Source organism: Myotis nattereri (assembly GCF_964212035.1).
Source record: "Myotis nattereri genome assembly, chromosome: 9".
In the NCBI taxonomy this organism is placed as follows: domain Eukaryota; kingdom Metazoa; phylum Chordata; class Mammalia; order Chiroptera; family Vespertilionidae; genus Myotis; species Myotis nattereri.
This window is the reverse complement of record NC_138084.1, coordinates 82,006,321-82,028,887: the sequence shown is the minus strand read 5'-3', so window position 1 is coordinate 82,028,887 and position 22,567 is coordinate 82,006,321. Positions and strand designations below refer to the sequence as shown.

General features: G+C 40.6%; 1 protein-coding gene across 1 annotated transcript in view; it reads right to left on the bottom strand.

Moving 5' to 3' along the window:
• CBL (Cbl proto-oncogene) overlaps positions 1 to 22,567 on the bottom strand; it is a 100,667-nt gene that overhangs the window by 63,803 nt on the left and 14,297 nt on the right. Inside the window, exon 2 of the mRNA XM_081098583.1 lies at positions 8,397 to 8,644. Coding sequence (XP_080954709.1) covers positions 8,397 to 8,644 — 248 coding nt within the window. The remainder of the gene's footprint in view (positions 1 to 8,396; positions 8,645 to 22,567) is intronic.

Genomic DNA, 22,567 nt, shown 5'->3' with positions numbered 1-22,567 from the left:
TGAGATCCCTGATTCTCTATGCATTCATACTAAGAGCCAGTTACTCCAATTCTTGGTGCATGGGCACACAAGGACCCTGATTCTCAATGCAAGGTCGCGCGAAGCAACAGAGACTCTTGATACTGGATTCTTGGGGAACTCTGACTCTTGGCACATGCTAGGGTGTGCTGATTTTCAACACGATCCAGGGGGGTCTCTGTTTCAGCACGGTGCAGGCAGGGTCCCTGATTCTAAGGGCACACACGAGGCCACATTGAGCGCTGGCAACACTAACTCTGAGCGATCCTGGTTCCCACCAACCCACAACAACAATGCATCTTAGTGTCAGAGCTCTTCAGTGACACTAGGGTGGTGTAAGGCTCCCACTGTACATGGTCCAGGCCCACGCAACTTGACATTTGAACCATTGGGAGATAATCAGAATGAAGAGACGACACAACACCAAGTGGAAAGACAATGAGGAGTCGCCAAGAAAGGAAATTAATGAAATTGAAGCACGCAACATGACAGAAAGAGAATTCAGAATAATGGTTGTACAATTCATTCACCGGAATTATGAGAAAATCAACAACCTATGCAAGAAACAGGAAGAAATGAAAAGTGATATAGCTACAATCAAAAACACCATGGAAAGTTTCAACAGCAGACTAGATGAAGCAGAGGACCGAATTAGAGAGTTAGAAGATAAGGCAGAGAAACAAGCTCAATCTGAACAGCAACTGGAGAAAAAAATTAAAAAGCAGGAGGAGAGCCTAAGGAAGCTTTGGGACAACATGAAACGAAGTAACATATGCATAATAGGGCTTCAAGAAGGACAAGAAGAGCAGCAAGGATTAGAAAATCTAGTTGAAGAAATAATGACAGAAAACTTCCCAGATATGGGGAAGAAAAAAGTTACACAAGTACAAAGAGTCCCAAGCAAGATGAACCCCAAAGACCCACACCAACACACGTCATAATAATGATGGCAAATGTACAAGACAAAGAGAGAATCTTAAAGGCTGCAAGAGAGAAACAGAGAGTTACCTACAGAGGATCCCCCATCAGATTATCAAATGATTTCTCAACAGAAACACATCAAGCTTGAAGGGAATAGAAGGAGGTAAACAAAGTGTTGCAAAGCAAAGGACTGAATCCAAGAATACTATATCCAGCAAGACTATCTATCAAAATTGAAGGGGAAATCAGGAGCTTTGCAGACAAAAAAAAGGCTAAGGGAGTTTATCACTACCAACCCAGCAATGCAAGAAATGTTAAAAGGAATGCTGTAAAAAGAAGAAATATAAAGGTAAGAAAGAACACAGGCACAAAAATAGAAATGACTCCAAGCAAGTATCTTTCAATAAAAACTTTAAATGTAAATGGACTAAATGTTCCAATCAAAAAACATCGAGTGGCTGAATGGATAAAAAGACATGACCCATATATATGCTGTCTACAAGAGACCCACCTCAGAAAAAGGGACTCACACAGACTGAAAGTGAAGGGATGGAAAAATATCTTTCGGGCAAATGGAAATGAAAAAAAAGCTGGGGTAGCAATACTTATATCTGACAAAATAGACCTCAAAGTGAAGGCCATAACAAGAGATAAGGAAGGCCACTTCATAATATTAAAGGGATCGATACAAGAAGAGGATATAACCCTTATAAACATATATGTACCCAATGCAGGAGCACCCAAATACACAAAAAACCTCCTGGAAAATAACAAGGGAGAGATCAACAACAACACAATCATAGTAGGGGACTTAAATACACCACTGACATCACTGGATCCTCTAGACAAAAAATCAGCAAAGAAACAGCAATCCTAAATGACTCACTAGATAAGACAGACTTAATTGACATCTTCAGTACATTTCACCCCAAAGCCACGGAATATACGTTCTTCTCAAGTGCACATGGGACATTTTCAAAAATAGACCACATATTGGGTCACAAGCAAAGTCTCCCCAAATACAAGAAGACTAAAATCATACCAAGCATCTTCTCAGATCACAAGGGCATAATATTAGAAATAAACCACAAGAAAAACAATCCAAAAAACTCAAACACTTGGAAGCTGAATAGCATGTTACTAAATAATGATTGGGTTACCAGTGAGATCAAAGAATAAATTAAAAACACCCTGGAAACTAATGACAATAAGAGTACAACAATCCAAAATCTATGGGACACAATGAAAGCAGTCCTGAGAGGGAAGTTTATAGCACTACAGGCCTACCTCGAAAAATAAGAAAAAACGATAGTAAATCATTTAACTCTACAACTCAAAGAATTAGAAAGAGAACAACAAAAAAAAGCCCAGAGTGAGCAGAAGAAAGGAGATAATAAAGATCAGAGCAGAAATAAATGACATAGAGACCAAAAAAACAATACAAAAGATCAATGAAAGCAAGAGCTGGTTCTTTGAAAGGATAAACAAGATTGATGAGCCTCTAGCCAGGCTCACCAAGAAGCAAAGAGAGAGGACCCAAATAAACAAAATCAGAAACGATAGAGGCGAAATAACAACAGACCCCACAGAAATACAAATGATTGTTAAAAAATACTATGGACAGTTCTACTCCAACAAACTAGACAACATGGAGGAAATGGACAAATTCCTAGAAAAATACAACATTCCAAAACTCAATCAGGAAGAATCTAAAAATCTCAACAGGCCAATAACTATGGAAGAAATTGAAGCAGTCATCAAAAAGCTTCCAGCAAACAAAAGCCCAGGACCAGACGGCTTCACAGGGGAGTTTTACCAAACATTCAAGGAAGAACTAAAACATATCCTCCTCAGACTACTACAAAAAATTCAAGAGGAAGGAACACTTCCAAGCTCATTCTATGAAGCCAGCATCACCCTAATACCAAAACCAGGTAAAGACAACACAATGAAAGAGAATTACAGGCCAATATCCCTCATGAACATAGATGCCAAAATCCTCAACAAAATCTTAGCAAATCGGATCCAGCAGTACATCAGAAAGATCATACACCATGACCAAGTAGGATTTATCCCAGGGATGCAAGGATGGTACAATATCCGCAAATCAATAAACGTGATACATCACATAAACAAATTGAAAGAAAAAAACCACATGGTCATATCAATTGATGCAGAAAAAGCTTTTTACAAAATTCAACACCCATTTTTGATAAAAACTCTCAGCAAGGTGGGAGTAGAAGGATCATACCTCAACATAATAAAAGCCATATATGACAGGCCCACAGCCAACATCATACTCAATGGACAAAAACTAACACCATTTCCCCTAAGAACAGGAACAAGACAGGGATGCCCCCTCTCACCACTCCTGTTCAACATAGTACTGGAAGTGTTAGCCATTGCAATTCGGCAAGAACAAGAAATAAAACGCATCCAAATTGGAAAAGAAGAAGTAAAGCTGTCCTTATTTGCAGATGACATGATACTGTACATAGAGAACCCTAAAGACTCCATCAAAAAATTATTAGACTTAATAAATGAATTTGGCAATGTAGCAGGATACAAAATTAATGCCAAGAAATCTAAGGCATTTCTTTACACCAATTGTGAACTTACAGAAAGGGAGACTAAAAAAGCAATCCCATTTACCATCGCACCCAAAAAATTAAGATACCTAGGAATAAACTTAACTAAGGAGTAAAAGACTTATATGCAAAAAACTACAGGACACTGAAAAAAGAGATAGAGGAAGGCATAAACAGATGGAAGAACATACCGTGTTCATGGATTGGTAGAATCAACATCATCAAAATGTCCATACTATCCAAAGCAATCTAAAGATTCAATGCAATCCCCACTAAATTACCAACAGCATATTTCACAGATCTAAAATGAACATTCCAAAATTTCATCTGGAATAAAAAAAAAACCTTGAATAGCTGCAGCAATCCAGAGAAAGAACAAAGTAGGTGGGATCTCAATACCAGATATCAAACTGTATTACAAAGCCACTGTTCTTAAAACAGCTTGGTACTGGCACAAGAACAGACATATAGATCAATAGAATAGAATAGAATAGAATAGAGAACCCAGAAATTGACCCAAAGCACTATGCCCAATTAATATTCAACAAAGGAGGCAAGAGCATACAATGGAGTCAAGACAGTATCTTCAATAAACGGTGTTGGGCCGAAACCGGTTTGGCTCAGTGGATAGAGCGTCGGCCTGCGGACTGAAAGGTCCCGGGTTCGATTCCGGTCAAGGGCATGTACCTGGGTTGCGGGCACATCCCCAGTAGGAGATGTGCAGGAGGCAGCTGATCAATGTTTCTCTCTCATCGATGTTTCTAACTCTCTATCTCTCTCCCTTCCTCTCTGTAAAAAATCAATAAAATATATTAAAAAATAAAAATAAAATAAATAAATGGTGTTGGGAAAATTGGACAGATACATGCAAAAAGATGAAAGTAGACCACCAATTCACACCATACACAAAAATAAACTCAAAATGGATAAAAGACTTAAACGTAAGATGGGAAACCATAAAAATACTAGAGGAATCCATAGGCAGCAAAATCGCAAACATGTCGAAGGAATTTCTTCTCTGATAATGCTCCTAGGGCAATGGAAACTAAAGAGAAAATAAACAAATGGGACTACATTAAAATAAAAAGCTTTTGCAAAGCAAAGGAAACCATCAACAAAACAACAAGAAGACCCACTGCATGGGAGAACGTATTTGCCAATGATATCACCGATAAGGGTTTAATCTCCAACATTTACAAGGAACTCATGAAACTTAATAATAGGAAGATAAACAATCCAATCAACAAATGGGCAATGGACCTAGATAGACACTTTTCGAAAGAGGACATACAGAGGGCCGAAAGACATATGAAAACATGCTCACTAATTATACGAGAGATGCAAATCAAAACGACAATGCGGTGCAGCCACTGTGGAGAACAGTATGGAGCTTCCTCAAAAAACTAAAAATGGAACTGCCATTTGACCCAGTGATCCCACTTCTAGGAATATATCCCAAGAAGCCAGAAACACCAATCAGAAAGGATATATGCACCCCTATGTTCATAGCAGCACAATTCACCACAGCTAAGATTTGGAAACAGCCTAAGTGCCCATCAGCAGATGAGTGGATTAGAAAACTGTGGTACATCTACACAATGGAATACTACGCTGCAGTAAAAAAGAAGGAACTCTTGCCTTTTGCAACAGCGTGGATGGAACTGGAGAGCATTATGCTAAGTGAAATAAGCCAGTCAGAGAAAGATAAATTCCACATGATCTCACTCATTTGTGGAATATAGAGAACCACATAGACTGATGAACAGGAACAGATCCAAAGACAGAGAAACAGCAATCAGACTATTAATCACCAGAGGGAAAGTAGGGGAGGGTGGGGGTAAGGGGAAGAGATCAACCAAAGGACTTGTATGCATGCATATAAGGCAAACCAATGGACATGGACAACAGGGGGATGAGAGCATGAGTGTGGGGGGGAAGATGGGGGTTAATGGGGGGGGGGGAATGAGGACACATTTGTAATTCCTTAACTAATAAAGAATTTAAAGATAAAAGAAAAAAATGTAATGGGCTTATCACTGTTATTTTAAATTGTTTAAATGTTATTTTAACTATTTAAATATTTTTAATTTCTTGGTTTTAATACTGAATATGGTTAATATTGAGATACACCAGTATAACCCAAATATACAAAACTCTTTAACGTCCTCAGTGATTTTTAGAATGTAAAGGATCTTAAAATTAAAAAAGTTTGAGAAAAAAATTACATTAATAAACAAAAGCTGCCGAAACCGGTTTGGCTCAGTGGATAGAGCGTCAGCCTGCGGACTGAAAGGTCCCAGGTTCGATTCCGGTCAAGGGCATGTACCTGGGTTGCGGGCACATCCCCGATGGGGGATGTGCAGGAGGCGGCTGGTCGATGTTTCTCTCTCATCGATGTTTCTGACTCTCTATCTCTCTCCCTTCCTCTCTGTAAAAAATCAATAAAATATATTTTTAAAAAAAAATAAATAAAAAATAAACAAAAGCTCTTGACAACTAGATATACAGTTTTAAGAAACAAACAGTACTTTAGGCACTAATATGTTGCCTACCCCTACATGATATTTTCTAAGAAAACCGAACATGTTACTGTCATGTATTACAGTTAACCCAGTGACTCAGGACTGATCCTGGCCTACAAGCACTGCGTCCTGAAGCTGGAGAGGGCTGTGTTGGGAACTCAGCGTGTGTGTTCACCTCCGTTAACTTCACCTTCTCCATTTCGACCAAGATTTCTAGCCTCTGGCAATGAGACTTAGCACTGTGTGTAACTAAGTTCGCTGAGCTCAGCTGAGTCAACCGATCATGTTCTGTAATAAACAACATGTTTCTCTGGATTGCCCTTGTGAATCCATGTTGGTACCTAAAAATGATCATATATTTTTCCTTCTTTTAAAAATAATTTGGTGGATTACATATTCATTGTAGAAAATGTTGAAAATATAAACAGAAAGAAAATTAAAATGACCTCTAATTCCAATACCTAGAAATAACTACTGTTGAGATTTTGGTATCATTTCTCTTCCTTCCTCTCTCTCTAAAAATCTATTTTTTAAAATCTTAAGGAGAAAAATGCCCTTTTAGAAAAAACTCTCTTGTGGCAGCCTGTTATCTATAGGAGAAGGTTTAGCGGTCAAAGAACAGCTCTTTACAATCCAATTCCAACCTGTATTTCCAGCTTACCTCTCTCCCCAATTCTAGCCAAACCACACTGCTCATGTCCTAAAACATACAGAGCTGACGTTTTCATGCCACTGTTAAAGGCCTTTCTTCACTCTTCTGCCTAGAAAATTCCTACCCTTCAGAATCTAGCTCAAATAACACCTCTCTCTGTCACACTCCCTAAAGCCACTAAGCAAAACTGTATTCTCACAGCATTTTGTACACACCTCTACGAAAGCATTTATCTTGTTGCATCATAATTAAATGCGTAACTCTTCTTTTCACCTAGAATTTAAACAGAACCTAGTTCACTGTAGATGGCAACTAAATTTTGAAAGTTCTGGTACCTAATAAAGTAAAATTGTATTTTTTAATTAGTTTTTTTAAACTCAACTATACAAAACTAGTTAGCTGAGTTCCATATAGTCAAGGTTTTTTTTGTTTTGTTTTTTTAATATATTTTATTGATTTTTACAGAGAGGAAGAGAGAGGGATAGAGAGTTAGAAACATCGATGAGAGAGAAACATTGATCAGTGCCCCCTGCACACTCCCCACTGGGGATGTACCCGCAACCAAGGTGCATGCCCTTGACCGGAATCGAACCTGGGACCCTTGAGTCCGCAGGCTGATGCTCCATCCACTGAGCCAAACCAGTTAGGGCTCAAGGTTTTAACATAAGTCATAAAATTAAAATAATTAAAAGGAATAAAGTTCATTTTCATATAAACTAGAAGTCACAAAGGTTCCTACACATTGAATTTAGTCACCCGATGCCTTTTTAAATAAAGAAGAAAAAGACTAGTATCCGGGACCGAACCTGAGTGATTTCTGGTAGTAAAGACAATAGGAATAATGATGTGCATCAAATATTAAGTGAGAGACAGAATCTAAAACAGCAGCATCAAAGGGCACAAGGATAAGAGGTAGCAAGTTACTGCTGAATGCCCTCCGAAAGTACTGCCCCTAATTCAGGTCACTCCTCAAGAGTAGTTTATTTCCTAAGAAGTACTAGTGGAACTTACACTTTTTACTTGTTTTAGATGAGTTAATCTACTTTCAATTGAATAAAATCAAATACAACTATACCCACATATATAATCAACCTACTTCTCTCCGAGTATGTAGCTTCCAACAACCAATAACAGGACAGCCAATATAGTTTTTGGTACTTAAGAATAAAAGAATATATAATGATCCCTCAAATATTTATTGAATTAACTTACATTTGCCAATATCTATTCTATTTGAAAAGTCACTTTACCTATAAAATAAATGTTATGTCACTGCTTTTTATTTAAAAGTTATCTAAACTATTGCCTTAATTTGTTTTCCTATTATCCCATACTTACAATTTACCTAATATGCTACAGCTCCGGCAAAATCTGCCCTTATTATACCTCAGCTTAACACTCCAGCCTCTTTCTTTCAAACCGTCACCTACCCACAAAATGTCATGATCTTCAGGGTCTCCAAAGGGCCCACTGCCTCCACCTCATCTTCATGATGGTAAGCCACTGACTTTTCAGAGGAAGTGAGGACAGTTCAACACCCCCCAGGCAACCTTTTCTATAAACCCCACCTTGAAATCAAATGTCAGCTTTGCATTCTTATTGACAGAAAATTAAAACCAGCTGAACTACTTCTAACATGTTACCCATTCACGCAATCACAGACCTGCACCAACATTTGTGTAGTATTTCCATTACCTAGGCTGAGAATTCTCCTCATACATTCTTTCTTTACCCTCCTTGAAGAGGCTTATGGTCTGCTTAGTTTTCTTCATCAAATTCTCCATGAACACCCTAAAATACTCATTTTCTCCAAGTGTCTCCATCTTCCCCTCATATCTTGACAGGACAGTGCGCAGGTGCTGGTAGGTGTCTGGCAGCAGGTCTAGGATGTAAGGCGGGCTGTTCTTCAGCGCCAGCTTTGGGTTCTGACACAGCCGCACCACCTGAAACAAATGGAAAAGAAGGGCTATTACTTGGAGGATCTTAAGGACAATTTCCTAAAATATGTGTTATTGCAGAAATCTGAAAAATGGATAAGAATACAAGAAATGATCAATAACTCCTCTGTCCATAGGCTATCAATTTATTTTTTTTTAAATATATTTTATTGATTTCAGAGAGGAAGGAAGAGGGAGAGAGAGACACATCAATGATGAGAGAGAATCACTGACTGGCTGCATCCTACATGCTCCCTACTGGGGATCAAGTCCACAACCCAGGCATGAGCCCTTGACCAGAATCAAACCCGGGACCCTTTAGTCCACAGGCCGACGCTCTATCCACTGAGCCAAACCAGCCAGGGCCTATTCACATTTTCAGTGGTTCTCCTAGAAGGGTAAAACCATATGGGAGGCTACTGATTCCAACAACATGTAACAGACTAAACAACTGCAGCAGGAAGGCAGGGAAGGTGGGGGACATCCACACACATGCCTAAAAGAGCCGATGAAACATGGCAAGTTCCTTCTGAACGCATGGCTTACTCCTGAGCGCATGAGGAAATTCTCAAGCTCGGAAGTGAAGATGGCCGCCGGGAGGTGAATCGGTGCTGGAGGGTGGCCTCTGAACCACCACTAGGGGACAGGATCAGAGAGGCTGTGGACCCAGGGAAGCATGGAGCTCATTGGCATACCCTTTCTTCTCAGATAAATTCAGGTCTCTCAGAATTTGCCAGTAATTTCTTTTTCTTTTTTTTTTAATTTTAAAAAATATGTTTTGATTGATTTCAGAAAGAGAGGAAGAGAGAAACATCCATCGGTTGCCCCATGCATGCACTACGATTGGGGACCGAACCCACAACCCAGCATGTACCCTCACCAGGAATCGAACTGGCAACTTTTGGTGCACAGGGTAATGCTTACACTGTTATTGACAGAAATTAAAACCAACTGAACTACTTCTACATGTTACCCATTCAAGCAATCACAGACCTGCACCAACATTTGTGTAGTATCTCCATTACCTAGGCTGAGAATTCTCCTCATACATTCTTTCTTTACCCAGGTTGGTGGGGGCTGAGGCAGAGGCAATTAGGGGTGATCAGGCCAGCAGGGGAGGGCAGTTGGGGGTGAGATCAGGCCAGCAGGGGAGGGCAGTTAGGAGTGATCAGGCAGGCAGAGGCAGTTAGGGACAAGATTAGGCTGGCAGGGAAGAGCAGTTGGGGGCAAGATCAGGCTGGCAGGGGAGGGCAGTTAGGGGCAAGATCAGTCTGGCAGGGGAGAGCAGTTAGGGGCAAGATCAGGCTGGCAGGGGAGGGCAGTTAGGGGCAAGATCAGGCTGGCAGGGGAGGGCAGTTAGGGGCAAGATCAATCTGGCAGGGGAGAGCAGTTGGGGGCAAGATCAGGCTGGTAGGGGAGGGCAGTTGGGGGTGAGATCAGGCCAGCAGGGGAGGGCAGTTAGGGGTGATCAGGCAGGCAGAGGCAGTTAGGGGCGATCAGGCCGGCAGGCAGAGGTGTTAGGGGCAATCAGGCAGGCAGGCAGAGGTGTTAGGGGAGATCAGGCAGGCAGGTGAGTGGTTAGAAGCCAGTGGTCCCACAGCAATCAGGCCTAAACTGGCAGTCGGACATCCCCCAAGGGGTCCCCGATTGGAGAGGATGCAGGCTGTGCTGAGGGGCACCCCCCCCCCTCCCCGGCACGAATTTCATGCACCGGGCCACTAGTTATCTATAAAAAAGTAGAGAGACAAGCTGAGGCCACTGAAGATGTTATTCAGAAAGGACTTACTTTTGGTACTGGCAGGCAGATAGGTTATGGACACTAGGAATCCCAGATCATCTTAATCCAGAATTGAGAAGATTTAAAAGCTGGGCTTCAGTCCTTAAAAAGACTGGTCTACTTCTGTTTCACCCTTACTCCTACGATTTAGGTCCTCAGGTACGCCACCCAAAAACCTAGAGTGTTTCCCAGGGCCCTCCACTTTGACAGGCTCTAATTCCAATGTTTTGTCCTCCTTGGCTAAATCAGCAGTGACCTCATCGGCAAGGCAGCCTCAAACACCAGGCTCACCTCTCTGAGCTTTCCTCATCTTCCAGAGTTTGGCCTCATAATTCCTCACTGCTTTTACAGCTTTTCTGTACCTTCTAGCTTTTCTAGTTGTCGGCAGTATATTTAATTTGAAACAACCTAGTCTAACATTTGCAGAACTCTGACATCTTACTCATTATTTCACATTTTAAAATACCTATATTTTGTCACCAGAAGCTCATTATAAACCTTTTAAGATGTCTAAATGGTTGCAGTCTATGAATATACCATATCTTAATCATTGCCCACACTCTGTTTTATCATTTATATTGTTCTCAAGTCTTAAGTATTCCAAGTATCACTGTGATGAACATCCTTGGGTACTTCATTCTTCTATATATCAGACTGTTTCCTTAGGATAGATTCCCCCAGAAGTGGAATCATCAGGTCTATCTAGAACAACTGCAAAATTCCCATTTAATGAATACTCAGCAGGGACTCTTTAAATGATGAGTGAGGCAGTATTAAATTTCTAAAGCTAGATATACACCATTTCCAAAACTTTAAAGAACAGACCTACAGATAAGCCTAGCAAAAAAACATAAACTAATCAACAAAAATATTTAATGTATGATTATTTCAAGGCTTTAGGAAGTGCTCATCCTCTCAAGAATTTCAGGCCAAACGAGAATGGCATAGCCAAGAAAAAAGACTCCGCCTCAGAAGACAACTATCTTCTAAGTGCAATAGTGTCAAGAACTCACCTTTAATAAAACAAATACAGACAGTCCCTAGTGTGTCAGTGTTACATTCTAAAATCGCACTTGTAAGTCAGCTGCTTACAATTCAGAATATATCTTACAGAATATATGTTCACATATAAAATGTGAACAGGGTAGGTCCCGGGGTCAGTCCATGGAAGGAAGAAGGGGAGCTGGCACTACGAGCAGGACCTGCAAGGATCACAAGAGGCATGTGACAGAAGGTTTTTATTTTCAGAGAAAACTGAACAGGAAATGGAATCTACAGCACAACTAGGAACTCTACACACATTAAAAGAAGACACATCTCCTTCCTCTCAAACAGGAAGAAGAGGAGTGAGGACAGGTCCAGAGAGAGACAAATGGAGGCGGTGAATTAAACAAAGTTGTACCTGATGGTTTTGATTTTTCTCAATGTATCCATTCAACAAATACAGGATGGGACAACACAGCTTTACAGTTGTTTATTTGGGAAAATAATACAATAATTAATAAATAATAATACAAGAATAACTCAATCTGAGAGGAACAAGGCAAGAAACAACAATTTTTTTGAAAAATCAACATGATAAACATCAGGTTCTATGCAGAGAATAGAGTAGTATAATAAGAAAATCCTGGATGCTTTAGAATAGTGAATAAGGAAAGCTTTCTGAGAAAAATTTGGGTGGAGAGTTTAAATTACAAGAAGGAGTTGGCCACGTAGACTCAGCAAAAGAGCAGCGCAAATAGAGGGAAAAAACTAACCCAATAGCCCTAAAGTAGATACAGATTTGGACAGAAAGGTCAGCGAAAGAAAAAGGCAGAAAGCAAGGTGGAAAGGGTGGCTGAGACAGAGATGTGGAGCAGGCAGGAAATTAACAAAAAGGCATTATGATGAAGTCTAAAATATGTTTTTAAGTTTTCAATTAGAATTTAAAAGGGCCACCTGTTTGGTGTGACTCAGTGGCTGAGCATCCAGACATGAACCAGGAGGTCACAGTTGGATTCCCGGTCAGGGCACAGGCCTGGGTTACAGGCGCCATCCCCAGTAGGGGGCCTGCAGGAGGCAGCAGATCAATGATCCTCTCTCATCACTGATGTTGCTCTCTCTCTCTCTCTCCCTCTCCCTTCCTCTCTAAAACCAATAAAAAAAAATTTTAATATCCTGTATCAGTCATTTACCTTTAGTAAGTTTCTTAACATCTGAGCCTCAATTCTCCTATCTGTAAAAAGAGATGATACCTACCTCATAGGAAAACATTTGTGAAAGAACAGTTTCCAATAAAGTAGACTTTCAGTAAGTGCCAGTTCCCCTCCCCATGTCCACACAGCTTACACACAGGGCAGGCAGAATTATCTATTGAAGATGCAATGGTAGACCTCACATAACCCTTTGCTGACTCCCAGAAACTGATACCATTATTCCGACCATCCTGGCCAAGCCACAGCTACCTTCCCAATTCTGCGTGGCCCCTGACTAACTGGTACCCAAGCAACAGAGAACAAACAGCGGGCCGCCCAAGGACAGGCTGATCAACACCCTACAAACGCTACAGGAACCACCCCTCAAAGGTCCAAACCAAACAGCTCCCGATAAAAGTATTTACATTTATATCCAGGGCCAAGCACACGAACCCATGTATTCTTCCTAATTAAAGGCAAATGTATTAACACCACGCAATCATGTTAAAATGTAATATTTGCCTAAAATCTCAGAAAAAAAGATATATTTCCTTTCAGTAACAACAACTGAAAACTAAACTAACACTGTTCTGATCTCACATACATTGTCCAACCTTAACATGCAATCAATAAGTGTTACTCTATCACACTCCACAGTAACATGCCAGGTTCACACTATCACAAGTTTAAAAAATGTTCCCAAATGCTTGATCAATTTGCATTTCAAATTAGTACTCTGGACCTCCCAGGAGTGTTACATATCGCTCCTCAGAACAGCGGTTCTCAACCTGTGGGTCGCGGCCCCTTTGGCGGTTGAACGACCCTTTCACAGGGGTCGCCTAAGACCATCCTGCATATCAGATATTTACATGACGATTCATAACAGTAGCAACATTCCAGTTATGAAGTAGCAACGAAAATAATTTTATGGTTGGGTCACAACATGAGGAACTGTATTTAAAGGGCCAGAAGGTTGAGAACCACTGCCTCAGAATATGACCTTGTAAAAGATCATTTGTAGACTAAGTGTCTGACCAGGGAAATCAGCACTCCATGAACAACTTGAATCTCCAATGCAAACACAGACAATAAAGAAAATATATATAATCCCACTTCTAGGAATATATCCCAAGAAAACAGAAACGCCCATCAGAAAGGATATATGCACCCCTATGTTCATAGCAGCACAATTCACCATAGCTAAGATTTGGGAACAGTCTAAATGCCCATCAGCAGATGAGTGGATTAAAAAACAGTGGTACATCTACACAATGGAATACTATGCTGCTGTAAAAAAGAAGGAACTCTTACCATTTGCAACAGCATTGATGGAACTGGAGAGCATTATGCTAAGTGAAATAAGCCAGTCAGAGAAGGATAAATATCACTCATTTATGGATAATAAAGAACATTATCGCCGAAACCGGTTTAGCTCAGTGGATAGAGCGTCGGCCTGCGGACTGAAAGGTCCCAGGTTCGATTCCGGTCAAGGGCATGTACCTGGGTTGCGGGCATATCCCCAGTAGGAGATGTGCAGGAGGCAACTGATTGATGTTTCTCTCTCATCGATGTTTCTAACTCTCTATCTCTCTCCCTTCCTCTCTGTAAAAAATCAATAAAATATTAAAAAAAAGAACATTATAAACTGATGAACAAAAATAGCTACAGAGGCAGAGAAGCATCAAACAGACTCAAACTACAGCGGGAAGGCCGGGGAGGGTTGGGGGGGTGAGGTAAGAGATCAACCGAAGGGCTTGTATGCATGCATATAAGCATAACCAATGGACATAAGACACTGGGGGGGATAGGGGGAGGGAATGTGCTGGGGGTAGGGGAGGCTAGGGGAAGATCAATAGGGGAAAAAAAGAGACATATGTACTACTATTTGTAATACTTTAAACAATTAAATTTTTATAAAAAAGAAAGAAAATATATAGGTGGAACTACTCTTTGGATATTAAAGTCTTCTGGAAAGAAAAAAAATGCCTTAAATATTTATAACCTCTAGGGAAAAAAGTTCCAAAAAGGCTCTGTGAATAATTCAACAAATTATCAACCAATAGTTAACAAATATTAAAGGCCAAAGCAGCCTGCCTTTGTTACTTCTGTGAATTTTAAATGGCAGTCACAGTTAACTTTAAAAAATTCACCAAATAATTTCTGCAAGATAAACTATTTCCCTGTCTAGTCTGGTCCCTCTTTGGCCAGCTTTACTTCGCTTTCCATGTCTCCCAACAGTAAAGCGGCTGCTTTCTGTTGGCCTCTGCTGTACATTTACAGCGTCACGCAGAACAATGTCAAAAAGAAGAATGTGCCTAGCTCTGGGGACCAACAGTATCCTGTGCAGCTGCCGTATCCTCCATTCATAGTAGCTTTCTCACCAGCCTGGCTACTCTTTGCTTCTGCCAAGGCTCAATGATCAATAGGAAAATTTTGGAAAGTGCTATTATCACACTACAGAGGTATAATATTATGCTTCAAAATGCTAAATTTTTGAAAAATAGAAAAGCTACAAAGAACAGTGCCTAAACTAATTCTATTCTAGTCACAATGTTTGATAACACAAAGGAACCTGCATTTCTAATTAAGCAAAAAACTGCAAGCATAAAGGACTATGAATAACTAAGTATTCTCTTTTTTAAATATATTTTTATTGAGTTCAGAGAGAGGCAGGGAGAGGGAGAAAGAGAGAAACATCAATGATGAGAGAGAATCATTGTTTGGCTGCACACCCCACACTGGGGATCAAGCCCACAATCCAGGCATGTGCCCTGACCGGGAGTCCAACCGTGACCTCCTGGTTCATAGATTGATGCTCAACCACTGAGCCAAGCTGGCCAAGCATAACTGAGTACTTTTCATCTCTGTAGACCTCAACTTATCCATGGAAGCATTTTTCATTTCAAACTATTTCATACATTAAAACATTATTAAAATAAGCACTCAAAAATGAGTATTCAGTATGTTGAGCTACACATAAACATGTAAAATTGGATTACAGTTTTAAAAGAATTTATATTGCTCAAGAGAATAGGAAGTATAGCAAAAGAGATACCAGACTAGGAGTCTGGAGCCCTGGGTTCTAGTCTGGTGTACGATAGGAACTGGCTACATGACCTTAGGCAAGTTATTCATCTCTCAATTTCTAACTCTATAAATAAAACAGATCAAGTAATTTCTAAATTCTCATAAGACTTTAATTTCCTAAAGTCTTCTTAAAATTTCAAGTTTTGGAAACTTGAAGATTTATCAGTTGTACAAGTGCAAATATGTATATTAGCATACTGCCCTCCAAAAAAAATATCTTCCACCCACAACCCTTGTCTAGTTTCTTGACTTAAATATGGTAGCTGATCCCCAGTTATCTCAGGTACCTTAGTGAAAACATGCCACACTCACGCTGTATCGAACACAAATAACAGGTGCTAGGGCGTTACAGACTGCCCAGCGCGTGCACACTGCGCTCTGGTGCAGTAGTGAGGGCACACCCAGGGCCCTGGGCAGCTCGGTGGGGGTCATTAGGTAAACTACTACCTAATCCCTGAGAAGACAAGCAGGGGACTGGGAGTGGGGAGGGGCTTTAGACCACACAGGCGCCGCACTGCCCTAATACACAGTAGATCGCAACTAGGGTCAGACATCCACATGTGATGTTAATCATTTCACCTCTAGTTTGTTCTAAGTATTTGGTTTGGAATTTTTCTAATATGCCTGATCAGAGAATTACTTTTTTTTTTTTTTTTTTAATACTCACCTGAGGATATTTTTTCCATTGATTTCTAGAGAGAATGGAAGGGAGGAGAGAGAGAAACATTGACATGAGAGAGACACATGGATTGGTTGCCTCCCCAACACCCCATCCTGGGGCTGGGGAACCTGCAACCGAGGTATGTGCCCTTGACTGGAATCAAACCCGCAACCTTTCAGTTGGTGGGCCGATACTCTAACCACTGAGCCAAACCGGCCAGGGCATGCATTCTATTTTTTTAATATATTTTATTGATTTTTTACAGAGAAGAAGGGAGAGAGATAGAGAGTTAGAAACATCGATGAGAGAGAAACATCGATCAGCTGCCTCCTGCACATCTCCTATTGGGGATGTGCCCGCAACCAAGGTACATGCCCTTGACCGGAATCTATCCACTGAGCCAAACTGGTTTCGGCGCATTCTATTTTTAAAAGGACAAAGTAGCCCTAGCCAGTTGCTCAGTGGTTGGCCTATGAACGGAAGGATCCCACATTCGATTGCAGTCAAGGGCACGTACCTGGGTTGCAGACTTGATTCCTGGCCCCTTGTTGGGGCGCATGCGGGAGGCAACCAATGGATGTGTCTCTCTCACACTGATGTTTCTCTTTCTCTGTCTCTCCCTCTCCCTTCCACTCTCTCTAAAAATCAATGGAAAAAATATCCTCAGGTGAGGATTAACAAAAAAAAAAAAAAAAATAGAATCCATGTATAAAAACTGCATGGTTGGGATACACACACATATGTAATACCTTAATAAAAAAAAAAAAAGAATAAAAATTATAAATAAAACAAAAAAAACTGCATGGTTAAGATGTAGGCACGTGTCAAGTTATTTAGTTTGATATAGTATGTATTTTTTAAAGTTTAATGTATGATTCCTTTGACTCAGCCTATTGCATTTCTAGGAGTTTAGTCTAAAGAAATATTTAGGCCCGGTTTGGCTCAGTGGACGGAGCGTCGGCCTGCGGACTGGGGGGTCCCAGGTTCGATTCCGGTCAGGAGCATGTGCCTTGGTTGCGGGCACTTCCCCAGTGGGGGGTGTGCAGGGGGCAGCTCACTGATGTTTCTCTCTCATCGATGTTTCTAACTCTCTGTCCCTTTCCCTTCCTCTCTGTACAAAATCAATAAAATATATTTTCTTAAAAAAAGAAATATTTAGAAATTGCATAATGGATAGTCATTAAAGCATTGTTTCTAATATTAATAATAAAAAATAACCTAGAAAATAAGCAATATAAATATATTAAATAAGTCCTTAAAAAAGAATTCAAGAAGCCCAAGCCAGGTGGCTCAGTTGGTTGGAGCATCATCCCATACACCAAAAGATGGCGGGTTAGATTCCTGGTCAGGGCATATATCTAGGGTTCGAGCCCTAGGAGGCAATCAATCGATGTTTCTCTTTCACATTGATGTTTCCCTCTCTCTTTCTGCCTTCCCCTCTCTCTAAAAATCAATTTTAAAAAAACGTATCCTAGGGTGAGGATTAAAATTTTTTTTTTAATTCAAGAAGACATGTAAGTTTTATTAACATAGAAAATCTCCATAATGTAGCAATTTTTTAAAAAAGAAAAACTTCTGGAACCAATTTTGCTTAAAAATCCCACTTTTACTTAAAAATGTATAATATTATAAAATTTAAGAACATAATAACTAAAACATTAATAGGATGCTTTTTTCCCATTCATTTATTTACTTTTTTTTTTACTTTAAATTTTTTATTTATTTATTCTTTTTTATTGTTTAAAGTATTACAAATAGTAGTACATATGTCTCCTTTTTTTCCCCATTGACCTCCTCCCGGTCTCCCCTACCCCCTCCCACCCCGCCCCTCACCCCCGCACATGCCCTCACCCGCTTCCCAGTGTCTTGTGTCCATTGGTTATGCTTATATGCATGCATATAAGTCCTTCGGTTGATCTCTTATCCCCACGCCCCCCACCAACACTCCCCAGCCTTACTGCTGTAATTTAACAGTCTGTGCGATGCTTCTCTGCCTCTATCTTTTTGTTCATCAAGCTATAATGTTCTTGCCCTAGCCAGTTTGGCTCAGTGGATAGAGCGTCGGCCTGCGGACTCAGGGGTCCTGGGTTCAATTCTGGTCAAGGGCATGTACCATGGTTGCGGGAACATCCCCAGTGGGGGGTGTGCAGGAGGCAACTGATCGATGTTTCTCTCTCATCAATGTTTCTAACTCTCTATCCCTCTCCCTTCCTCTCTGTAAAAAAATCAATAAAATATATATTTTAAAAAAAAAGTTGCCAAAACCGGTTTGGCTCAGTGGATAGAGCGTCGGCCTGCGAACTGAAAGGTCCCAGGTTCGACTCCGGTCAAGGGCATGTACCTCGGTTGCGGGCACATCCCCAGTAGGAGATGTGCAGGAGGCGGCTGATTGATGTTTCTCTCCCATCGATGTTTCTAACTCTCTATCTCTCTCTCCCTTCCTCTCTGTAAAAAATCAATAAAATATATTTAAAAAAAAAAGTTATAATGTTCTTTATTATCCATGAGTGAGATCATGTAATATTTATCTTTCACTGACTGGCTTATTTCACTTAGCATAATGCTCTCCAGTTCCATCCATGCTATTGCAAATGGTAAGAGTTCCTTCTTTTTTATATCAGCATAGTATTCCATTGTGTAGATGTACCGTAGTTTTCTAATCCACTCATCTGCTGATGGGCATTTAGGCTGTTTCTAAATCCTGGCTATTGTAAATTGTGCTGCTATGAACATAGGGGTGCATATGTCCTTTCTGATTGGTGTTTCTGTTTTCTTGGGATATATCCCTAGAAGTGGGATTACTGGGTCAAATGGCAGTTCCATTTTTAATTTTTTGAGGAAATTCCATACTGTTTTCCACAATGGCTGCACCAGTCTGCATTCCCACCAGCAGTGAAGGAGGGTTCCTTTTTTCTCCACATCCTTGCCAGCACTTGTCATTTGTTGATTTGTTGATGATAGCCATTCTGACAGGTGTGAGATGGTACCTCGTTGTTTTGATTTGCATCTCTCGAAACTAGACCACCAACTTACACCATACACAAAAATAAACTCAAAATGGATAAAGGACTTAAACATAAGATGGGAAACCATAAAAATCTTAGAAGAATCCATAGGCAGCAAAATAGCAGACATTTGTCATAGCAATATATTTAACGATACAGCTCCTAGGGCAATGGAAACTGAGGAGAAAAATAAACAAATGGGACTACACCAAAATAAAAAGCTTCTGCACAGCAAAGGAAACCATCAACCAAACAACAAGAAAGCCCACTGCATGGGAGAACATATTTGCCAATAGGTTTTAATCGCCAACATTTACAGGGAACTCATACAACTTAACAAAAGGAAGATAAATGATCCAATCAAAAAATGGGCAAAGGACCTAAATAGACACGTTTCGAAAGAGGACATTCAGAAGGCCAAGAGACATATGAAAACATGCTCAAAGTCATTTATTTACTTTTTAATCCTCAACCGAGGACATTTTTTCCATTGATTTTTAGAACGTGGAAGGGAGAGGGAGAGACAGAGAGAAACACTGATGTAAGAGATACACATCGATTGGTTGCCTCCCTCATGCCCTCTGGCAACCAAGGTACTTGCCCTTGACTGGAATCGAACCCAGGACCCTTCGGTCAGCAGGCCGACACTCTACTGAGCCAAATTGGCCAGGGCTATTGCCATTTCTTTAAAAATAAAACAAAACCTGTCAAGTCTAAAATTAAAGCACCTGTGGTATGGAGCCCTGCCTTCCAGTGGGGTCTGTGGGCCAGCTGCACAGATTCCCCTGGGAGCTGGTCAGAGATGTAGAATCTCAAGCCCCACCCAGATCTACTCAGATTGTGTATTTTAACAATATCCCCAGAGCAAGCATGTCAAAGTCGTGGCCCACAACAAATATTTTTGCGGCCCAGCCAATATAATGGTATGTAAAAAACGTTTTAATAAAAATTTCATAACTTTATTTTTAAATATCCTATTATACATAATCCTATATAACAAAAGCATAGTATGCAAATTGTCCCCTGGACCGGGAGTTGTCCAGGAGTTCGACCAGTGGGCAGGGCCAGCTGGGGGGAGGGACAAAGGCCCCTGTCGGCAGCCGCCAGGGACCCTACCAGTGCACGAATTTTGTGCACTGGGCCCCAGTTATTAATAACGAACTACAACATTCGCTAATGACTGTTAGTATAATCATTTGCATCCATTTCCCTTACAGCCTTATGCTCAGGCGCACCATTTCTCTCCACTAACACTAGCAGCAACTATTTTAGCAGCCAATGGCCATGTCATTAGTCTTGGACTGACTTGTTTGGTGTGCGCAACAGGAAATATTTCACTTTCGGAGAACAAGAAAAATAGGTTTATTTGTGTTACACTTATTAATCTGTGCAGTTATTCAGTATCTGGTAAGTTAATGTTCAAGAAAAAATATTAATTGTTATTAAAATGTTCCTTTATTTTATGTTAACGATGACTCATTTATTTCAGCCCTTTGTGTTCAGCATGTCTCTATAGAAATAAACCTACATTTCTATAAAAATTGAAGCTTTTGTTTATTTGCAGTCCACATACACTTCAACCTTCTTTATTTGGCCCGTGTTAGCCTTTGAGTCTGACATGCTTGCTCCAGATTATCTGAATTTATGTTATAAGAAGCACTGGTTTATAAGAAATCACTTAACAGGAAGCATGTTTCTCTCCTACCAAGTTGGTTGCTCTGTTTGAAAGAAAGTAAAAATCTTTAATATAGGAAATTAAGTTAAGCCAGCAAGTGGCAGATTATAACCTCAGGAAATTTAAAGTACTAAATTTATCTGGTCTGAAAAAAAAAAAAGAAAGCACTTAACAGAGTCTGAATACCAGTTCATGATCCACATAAAAAAAACACACACAGCCCTAACCGGTTTGGCTCAGTGGATAGAGCATCCACCTGCGGACTCAAGGGTCCCAGGTTCGATTCCGGTCAAGAGCATGTACCTTGGTTGCGGGCACATCTCCAGTGGGGAGTATGCAGAAGGCAGTTGATTGATGTTTCTCTCTCATCGATGTTTCTAACTCTCTATCCCTCTCCCTTCCTCTCTGTAAAAAATCAATAAATATATATATTTTTAAAAATAGTTTAAAAGAAAACCACACACACAAAAGTATTAGGTGGGCGACTCAGACATGTTACTTAATCTCTATGAATCTCAGTTTCATTCTCATAAGACACATGTGAGCTTTTCATGTATCTGTAGCTATGATACTACAATCTGAGGGATGATTAGAACTTGGTTATCAGTTTTGGTAAACGCTATAGTCAACCACTTAATCAAGTCAATAAATCTTTCAAAGACAATGCTGTCCATCCAACCTCCCCAGAGGCACTTCAGGAAAAGGATAAGGACTGAAGTGGCGGACCCCACATTTTAGATACTAGGTACCTCTGCTCTGGAGGGTAGTCATTTGGGAGCATGAGCGTAAAAGGACCGGTACATTTTGCTCTGTATATTTTATGGCTCATAAATTGTTTTCTACAGAGGGCTACACTGATGTCCTGCTCTTCCAGTAGGTCTAAGGAAGGAGGAGGCAGGAATCAGGATCTTGTCTCACTCACTGAAGGACCAATGCACTGGCCTCACCTTAAGGCTTCCCATGGCTGAGCCCAGAGCCGGGGGAAGGCAGCAGTCGTGTGTTTACACAAGTGCCCAGCAGCGGAGTCTGATAGACAAGACTCAACATCCATCTCAACAGCTGCAGAGCCATTGCTGATTTCCTCTGAGGGAGCCCGGAGCTTCTGAGATGGGGGCGGCATCGCCCGCAGGGCCTGCACCCCCAGAGGGGGCACCACTGATGCCCTCACAAGCACCCTTCCCATCCTCTTTCTGGACCTGCCGCAGGAAGGAACACGGGGGCCCGAGCTGAGCGGCTTCCAGGGCTCCTTGTTGACTACTCCCACCTACTTCCTTCCAGCACAGAACGTGCTCATCAGGAAAACATGTCACAATGACTTGCTTGTTGTAATCCCCTCTTCTGACAAACCTAATGTCGATCAGAACTAACAGCTTAGAAAATGTGACTGAAGTTCAGACTCAGTTTTCAAACTAATACTTAGTCCATTTTCTTTTAATGTTCTGGGATGGTCATTAGAGAAATAGTTTGTCATTGTATAAACATTACTGTATGTTTGAATATAACATGAACGCTAGTGAAAGTGAGGAGTCAGACCAATCTGCTCATGACTT